Source organism: Larimichthys crocea, chromosome XXIII (genome assembly GCF_000972845.2).
Source record: "Larimichthys crocea isolate SSNF chromosome XXIII, L_crocea_2.0, whole genome shotgun sequence".
Taxonomy (NCBI): Eukaryota; Metazoa; Chordata; class Actinopteri; family Sciaenidae; genus Larimichthys; species Larimichthys crocea.
Genome location: NC_040033.1, coordinates 15,623,757 through 15,632,476, shown reverse-complemented (window position 1 = coordinate 15,632,476; position 8,720 = coordinate 15,623,757). Strand labels below are relative to the sequence as shown.

General features: G+C 40.7%; 1 protein-coding gene across 1 annotated transcript in view; it reads right to left on the bottom strand.

Annotated features, from left to right (window-relative positions):
• Positions 1-672: 672 nt before the first annotated feature.
• The window catches only part of LOC104918179 (cyclic nucleotide-gated cation channel beta-3-like), an 11,144-nt gene continuing 3,096 nt past the window's right edge, over positions 673-8,720 (bottom strand). Inside the window, exons 5-19 of the mRNA XM_027274420.1 lie at positions 8,153-8,246; positions 6,170-6,327; positions 5,546-6,069; positions 5,404-5,454; positions 5,241-5,327; positions 5,092-5,156; positions 4,630-4,752; positions 3,604-3,745; positions 3,072-3,231; positions 2,865-2,962; positions 2,701-2,784; positions 2,450-2,568; positions 2,095-2,247; positions 1,286-1,436; positions 673-1,170 (exon numbers count right to left, since the gene is read on the bottom strand). Coding sequence (XP_027130221.1) covers positions 1,150-1,170; positions 1,286-1,436; positions 2,095-2,247; positions 2,450-2,568; positions 2,701-2,784; positions 2,865-2,962; positions 3,072-3,231; positions 3,604-3,745; positions 4,630-4,752; positions 5,092-5,156; positions 5,241-5,327; positions 5,404-5,454; positions 5,546-6,069; positions 6,170-6,327; positions 8,153-8,246 — 2,030 coding nt within the window. The 3' untranslated portion in view covers positions 673-1,149. The remainder of the gene's footprint in view (positions 1,171-1,285; positions 1,437-2,094; positions 2,248-2,449; positions 2,569-2,700; positions 2,785-2,864; positions 2,963-3,071; positions 3,232-3,603; positions 3,746-4,629; positions 4,753-5,091; positions 5,157-5,240; positions 5,328-5,403; positions 5,455-5,545; positions 6,070-6,169; positions 6,328-8,152; positions 8,247-8,720) is intronic.

The following is an 8,720-nucleotide window of genomic DNA, read 5'->3' as shown; positions in this document are numbered from 1 at the left end:
TGTGGATCTCAGATCCTTAAAAGAGTCCCGGGATCCTCTGCAGTCCTGCATCCAAACATCCAACTGAGTCAATTGAATTCGTCAGAGCCATTAATTCCCTCTGGGCACTCCCAGTTCTCCTGAGCCAACAACGAGATCAGCTGTTACCTCACAGACTCCAATCCAGAACAAGAAGCATTTAGAGGGACTGATTGTCATTTGTTGGCCAGTCAGCATGTCATCTTAATAACCAGTTATCAGAGGAAAAGATTGTTTACTGCCAGTCAAATTAGGTTGGGGAATAGTCTGTATTTACATAACATATAACCTGGTAACCAACTGTGACATTAAGTTCATTGTAATACACAAAAACAATTCACAGACCTGAGTGCATTTTTAAAATGATGGTAACTTGCGGCTGAAATGAAAGTAGCTGCTGTAAAATTAGACTGACAGGGTTATTTCAGTCCCATCTAGCTGCAGAGTTCAGTTAGTTAATTAACCCTCACAATGTCCCTGTGTGGCTAACAGGATTAGTTAGTACCTCTTTCTCTCTCTCTCTGTCAGGCTGTAACTGCTGCTGTACGAACACATAGCAGACAGACCACTAGAAGTCAACTGCAGTTCAATCAGGAATTTTTTTATTTAAACAGATATCAACAGAGATCAAATCACTACTACTACTGAAGAATACAACCAATATGAGCAGGCAAGAAAAAAAATAAGTGAATTACACTCAGTATGCAAGTATACAATATATACAACAAGCCGTGTCCACCAGGGGCAGTAATTGTGATTTACAGATTGAAATGTTGCACCTCTCATCAAAATAGTTTGGAAATCTGTGTTTAAATACATTTATGATGCTTTCAATCCGAATTAGCTGGAATGTGTCACATGAGACAATATAAATGTCACCTAACAGGTGTTTAAAATTCACTTTTCCACATGATTATCTTAGATAATTTGTGTTACATTAATGTCTTGTGGACGTGGACAACCCTGCTTGATTAGCGCTCCAAGCTTGCCCAACCAAAAAACAACAGAGCAACAGAAATGACAGAAGCAACATCTTAAAATGACACTCGGTACAAAAGTAAGAGGTTGAAAGAAAAACTGTACATTGACTCCCAAAAAGGAGTTATAAAAAAAAAGAAATAAGCTCCATCCTCACTGGCCTCCAGCAGCATTCTGGGGAGGGAATAAAAAATAATAATGTTTAGCTGTCAGCATAACTGCAGATGCTTTTATGTAATCACATATAGATGTGAAAGAAATGACAGAAATGGAAATGAAAGTGTGTTACCTTCAATTTCTCAATGAATGTTTTGGTTGTACCTCCACCGACAGCACGTATCAGTTTGGGTGTGGGCGGTTTGGGACCAAAGAGCGCCAGTCCTTTCTTCTTCCCCTCTTCTACTTTAGCTGCTGCGGGACCCTTCGCCTTCATTAGTTTCCTACGCACAGAAACGACGAGGCTCATGAAGAAATGATAGTGTGTATACTGCAAAGCTTGCTTGATTCTTAGAGTTGCGAAGTGGCTGTGTGTAAAGAATTCTTTCATGATAGAAGCGATTAGAAAAAAGGAACTTTTGAAAACATGTAAGCAGCCTGTGAGGCCAAATCACTGAGAGAAAAATTGCCTGAAAACAGCTGCTAAAAGGAGTTATCATATCTGATTGATAGAAAATGATTGAGAAACTTGATGAAATGCTCATTCAATTAAAAGTTTTACGTCACTTATCAATTAACCATGATAAACGCTTTCCTCAGTTGTATATAATCTTAATTTAAAGACTGTAAGAGGTTATCACACAAACCCTGAGCAGCCCTCTGTTTATGACTTACAAATGCCGTTCAATAATTCTTTTTGTAAGTCACACTTGACTCTCAGGGCTTCTGTAGATTATTGTAAATGTAAGTAAACAACACATTGCCAAAAATGTCTACATGTCAGTATAGTTTGTTGACAATTTAGATTCTCCCCATCCCCATCCAGAACGAGAATGTCCTGCATCACCACTTTTTTGACTGCAGCATGCAGTTTTGCATCACAATGATGGCACCACTGTGATAGCTGTGTTATATATATTTGAGTTTAGGCCTGTGACTCACCTTCCCTTCCTTGCCAACACTTTTTGAGACTCCGGGTAGTGGACCAGGATGTCAAACAGATCTTTCTTCTCCAAAACAAAGAGGTTAGCGAATCCGTAGGCTTTGACGTTAGCTGTCCGCCTGTTACCTCCATCTTTGGATGACTGCAACAGACTGAGAAAAGAAACATTTTATGGCTAAAATTGCCTTGAAACTATACTTTGACTGTGGATTTCAATCCACTAACTTCTGATTATGAGCCTAATAATCTGCTGATTTTTATCACAGTGTGAAAACTAGAATCTACAATGCTCCAAGATTCTTCCTCAGACTATGTATTCGGTCTGACAAAGTGAAAGCGTGGACTTTATCTTACCTGATTTCTCCAAACACACAGCCAGCCTTCAGTGTGACAAAAATTATACTGTTGTCAGGTCCTCCCACCACCTGCACCGCTCCACTTTTGATGACGTACATCTCTTTACCGATGTCACCCTGCATAGAGGACAAAGTCATATTTTACAATAAACACTTTGCAGATTGTTGTATACAGTAAAATAGACAGCAGCTATTTACAAAAATCTTTTACTAATCAACAGTTTTGATGGAAAGTAGCTATTAACTCACCTTTTTCACGACAAAGTCTCCTGGTAGATAGATGATGGACTTGAGCCTTAGTAACATGTCTACCAACATCTGCTGGTCACAGCCCTGTGGAGCAAGCAAAAAGATCTTTATTATATGTCCAGGCTGCATTATTCCTGTTTTACTGTCATGTCTCTAAAAGACACCTTGAAAAGATCAATCTTCTGAAAGGTTGCCAGGTTGATGTCAACAGCGATGGCAGTTCTCATCACCAGAGGCATCTTATCCAGCAGCTCAGACTCATCTGAAAGCATCAGGATAAAACAGAAAAAGGTAGTATCATGTTTGTTAGGGTGAGTGGTTTCTGAAATCTTGTAAAACTTGAACTGAGCACTTTTTCATATATTACTGACCCAGCATGCCCTGAGCATCCCAGGTGTAGGTGTACCAGGTGCGGACTCGGTTCTGCACCAAGGCTGGGATTCGGTTGGTCACCATGTAGTCCACGGTGCTGTCCATGGAGGATCTGAAATAGGTCTGTCCAGCTGTGGCTGCACCGATGACATCCCTCATCTGAGGTAAGATGACAGTGAAAATGAATACATGAACTGAGGAAAACTTGGTTTAAATTGGTAGATACTCCAGTCATGGAGCAGACTTAATGACTTCTGGTTGTTAAAATGCTACATTTAGCACATTTAACAAGATGTTTGAGAGTCAAGACTCCACAGGGAACCAGTGAGATAACAACAGCTGGAGTGACGAATAATGGGGTGTTAGTGAAGCTAGTATGGTTCATATCACTACATCACTACATCAATGAGACAAGTGGAAAAAGAGGTGATGATACGCTCATTTGGAGATGCTAATTTCTACCAGGTTGTCAGGTGAAGTGAGCATACTGGGACTGACTCATGCTAAGGGCAGAATGTATCTCTGCATTACCTGTCCAATCAAACTGGAGAACACAAAGACGCCAATGAAAAAGTTAGTCATCTGAAAGGTAATCTCAAAGACCGTATGGGGTTCGTTAAGACCCCCGATGTTGATCAGACTGCGGACAGCGTGGTAGTAACAACGCAGGTACCTGTGGAGAGGGTGGGGGCATTAGAAGTGCTGTTTTAAATTACACTACATGTCATTGGCCTGTAGAATAAGTTTATTTGTGTGCGTGTGTTTAGGATGGTGTGGAAGTCTTTGAATTATCTTTCATGCTGGATAGATTTGATGTCTTGCTGTAAACGTAAGGGGAAAAAAAAGAAAAAAAAAGAAAAATTGAAAATAGAAAGAAACCATTTTTAAAAATGAAAAAATAAAAAAAATAAAACAAAAAAAGCATTTTTCAAAAATATTTCAAATAAGCTACCTGTCCAAGAAAGACGGACATAAAGAATGCCCCAAAAAGGTAGTTTGTCATCTGAAAGATCTGTCCGAACATGGTGTCTGGAATCGGCAACTCAGCGATCATCAGTAGGGACTTCTCCGCATAGAAGAAGCAGCTGAGGTAACTGCAGCACCAGCAAACATGGAACATACAATATACTTTCAATGTGTGATTGTATTTGGATTTTTATCATAAATCTCCAAAAAAACTGGAACTCTGTTTCAGTGCATTTTGCGATGGTATGTTCAGTACAGAAATTCTGTCTTAAAGGTCCCATGTGTAGGATTTAGTGACATCTAGTGGTGTATTTGCAGACTGCATCTCTGTGACAGGTCAGCAGTGTAAGCAGACATAAAGAGCTCATGGCTCTGATCTACCATGACCAAAGACTGTACAACTGTGCAGTTTGCAGTAATGTGTTCATCATCAGTCTGACATGTGCATAGATATTAATGAGACAGAAGTGAGCTGACTTTGACAGAATGTGGTAACATATTAGTAGTTGTAATATGAGCAATTTGGAGAAAAGTCAAACTGGAATGCCATACTCTCAAATTCAAGCAGGAACACAGAAGTTCTGTACTTACGCACTACCAATACCAGAGTACACCCATTTGGTTTTCCCGATGCCCTGGTAGTCTGAAGCCACGTAGTAGAAGCAGGCGTTGAGGTGGAGCATAAAGAGGAGATAACCGATAGTGCGAATGACTCTGAGCAGACAGAAAAGTATAGATGTTAGTTTCTCTGTTTGTTTGTCCTTTTCGATTTTTGTCAAGGGGATACGACAAGGAAGGTTGCAAAAAATGTGAGACGATGAACTACAAAAGAAAACAGTAACTGGGAAGTAACAGATTCACTGCCAACTTTATCATTATTACTAAAGGCTCAGTTTAAAGAAAATAGCTTCCTCATCATTAATGTAGTAAAAGTTGATCTTCTGTCTTTGCCTTGATGATAAGTCACATCCACCCTAACATGACTGAGCTCTGAGGTCTTTTTTTTTAGAATGACACAAACAGCAACGTGTTCATGTCAATCATTTGACTTACCTCCAGATGTAAGCCTTGGCCATGATGCTCTCCAGACGGTCACTGAACTCAAAAAATGTTTCTGCCTTGAGATCAAAATAAATGAAATGTCAGTCTGGTTACATCACCAGTTGGTTCCACAAAAAAAGACAACACAAGAGTAAATTCACCTTCAACAGACGATTGGCTCTGAAAATGGATTTGAAACCAAACTGGAGATACAGCAAGTCAAATGGCATGAGGGACATCATGTCAGCCTGGTGAGTAGAGACACAGGTGAGATCACTAAGTTCATCCTACAGATACAAGATCAAAAAATTCAAGTTACATTACCGTGAATCTTTCTGATTCTCTGTAGTTCTTCTTCGTCATCACTCTGTCTTTCTGAAAGAAATAAAATGACATTTGTCATTTTGTTACATCATAAATCATCTTTCACTCTCAGTAACAGGCACCAAGATGATCTAAGACTCACTATGATGTCTCCTCCTTTGACAAACTGTTTGCGGGGCTGGAAGACAATGAAGTCTATGAGGTAGATGAGGTCGGCCAGCGAATCGAGGATGAACCAGTAAGTGATGGCAGTCTCAGTGTGGTACGGGAAACACAGGCGGGCTGTGATGAACCAGGTGTTGTAGTTGAAGGCCAGAGTCACCAGGCTCAGCCAGGCGATGTAGCGACGGTCTGTAAAAGGGTCGATAGTCTTCCCCAGCACAGTGTCCATCTGGTCCTCAATTGGCTTCAGCACAACATCCACTCCATACCAGGCAGCTTCTTTTAGCTTGGTCTTCAGGTCCTTTTCCACTTTTTTCTCCTCTTGTGCCTCTGCTTTCTTTTTCTCCTCCTCTTCTTTCTTCTTCTGCTCAGCCTCCTTCTTTTTCTTCTCCTGCTCCTCTTTCTTCTTCTTCTCAGCCTCCTCCTTCTTTATCCGATCCTCTTCTGCTTGCCTTTTCCTCTCCTCTATGACTTTTGTGTACTTGTCTTTGAGTAGCCGAGGTGCTGAAAGGACAATAATTTCAATAAAGCACCAATGATCGACCATGATCATGAATCACGAAGTGGAGTGCATACAAAAGAATAATTCTGTGTTAGTACATACTGACAGGAGGGCTGATCTCTGGGGATGAAGCATAATGATCGACCACTTTGTCCTTGTAGAGCTGCAGTCTATCTCTCATCTTTACAACGATGGCTCTGAGCTGCTCATCTGAATACTTGTTGATGACGATGGGTGGAGGTGGGGGCGCTGCCTCTTGTCTGAGAATGGAAAACACCATCAGAGAAATTAGCCATACAGACAGACAGTTTACCTTTTGTTTTCCTATGATGCAGGAGGGGAAGAGGCTAAAGTTTCTGATGCAATAAAGATGGAAAAAGTACAACATTTGTCATCTGAGGTGATGTGTCAAAGTATGACCCTTGTAGTGTGATAGAAAGTATTAATGTTGAAAAGTGATGAACCCACAGAGAATCATTACCAGACTTTGAAGTTCTCATTATGTCTATCGAGCTTTAGCACCTTTCAGCTCAATGTTTTGGTTTTCTAAACTGTTTTGGTTCACTCTTTCATAGCATGTCTGGCCATAGCAGGCTCAGAAACCCACTACACATCACACATTTGCAACACTTGACATTAGCTAAATTGAAATTTAATTGAACTGAAGTATAAATACAAAACTAAAGTAATGAGAAGAGCAGGAATCTGTGCATTTTTATTAAAACCAACCAACCAGACTACTACTATGACATGTTCAGTCGCAGATCGCTTGATCGCCTTTACCATAAAGCTGCAAGTCAACAGGAACTACTTTACAAACATGGCTCGGCAAAGTAATTGCGATTTGTAATGTCATATAAATAATAATGACTGTGAAATGACATTTCAAGTGGAAACGCTGAGCTGACACACGCAGGCAACTTCAGCCTCAGTCAGACAGAACAAGGTGACGTCTGTGTGCTCACATGTCTCCTCCTAGTGGACTAAGTCCAGCATGACATTTGACTGATAGGAAGAGCCAGAGAGAACTAATTTGTGGCAAAACAACTGTCTGTATAATGTTATATAAAAACATTAGGTTTTCAAAATAAATGTCTGACTCAGATACCCCAAAAATAATATTCCCAAATCTGGAGAGGCGTCCATCCTGCCCTTAGGTGGATATACAGTGTCACAACGTGTACAAACAAATGTCATCTTAATGGATGTCAATGAAGGTAATTATTTATTTAAAGTGTTGTTGGTCCAGAGTGCTGATTGTAACAGTATACAGTAACATCTTAATCAGCTATTTATGCAGTTGAGTAACAGTCAGGTTCACTGTTGGGGCAGTTTGTTTGGGAAAATTCACAGCAACACCAACTGACTGAATGTCAGAATGGTTGAACCTGGCATTCTGTAATCAAGATTAATGCTAAAGATTTGTCAGTACAAATATCAAACTCTGCATTAGGACCATCAAGGTGCATGAAATCCTTTTATAACCTGTCAGTAATGAGGCCATACCAGTCTAGACCTGATGTGTATTTTAGTGTCACCTTTGAGCCCTTAACACAAATAGGCTATTTTTTCCACACATCACTCAACCTGATGGCTGAGACACCTACTGTAGCTCTTACCAACACTCACATTATCACACTTCATTATCCACTGATGAACCATGTGCAACGCGTCTCCCCATGTGAAAAGGTAACATGTTTACAAGTGTAAGGATCAGCAGAATCCGTGTTTACCTGTCGCCTCCATGGCTTTTATTGTCAGGGGCCAGAAGCTAGTGAGCTTCTTAAAACTACAAAGCTGAAAAGCTTTTAATCCACTTTCAGGTCATCCCTCTGTTAATATGCATCTTGTGCCGAGGGATAAAGATCTCACACATGCTGCACTCATCTCTGCCATCTTGCCAGGGAATCTGATTACTGATTACCCCTGATTACCACTGTCCATTGGGTGATTATTTTGATACTGGTTTGTGTTGTAAGTGTTTTGGCAGACGTGTGTTCTGCTAAGCTAAAGTGGAGTTAATGTCATTGTGATTGTTGCTTAAACAATTAGAAACACAAAAGGTGGCTAGGGTGCATGCCCTACCCTTCAGGTTCAGCTTGGTCAGGGTTAGCTGGGGCTGATGTAGGAGCTGGAGCTGGAGCAGGGGCCGAAGCAGGGGCCGGAGCAGGGGCTGTTGCTAGATTTGATTTTGAAAAGGGGGAACAATGTTAATTACACTTTACATCTCATGTAGACATGATATTTGTAATGCATGCAAAGACTAGAGCTCCCACAAAACAGACAGAAACCACATTATACACATTATACAATACTACGCTTCCCTTCACTGTTTACCTGTCAACATATTACTACTGTGTGTATTCACACACATGTATTATGTATCCTTGAGTGTTTCAGTCCAGCTTTAGTGGTCACCTATAAGCCTCTCGAGATCTTATATGAGATGGTCATGGACTTAGAGGTTACTAATAATGGTGGGGGCTTTTCTTTGTGCAAGGGTATTAGTGCTGCTAAAAGCAGTCATAGCAGGGGGACCTTTCAGCTCCTTAGGAGTCACTACATAGTAAGCTGTAGACGGCAAAGCAGCCTTTAGCACCTTTAGGTTTCTAGACATGTTTGGCAAGTTTAAGGGCCTCTTGAGTGGCCCACA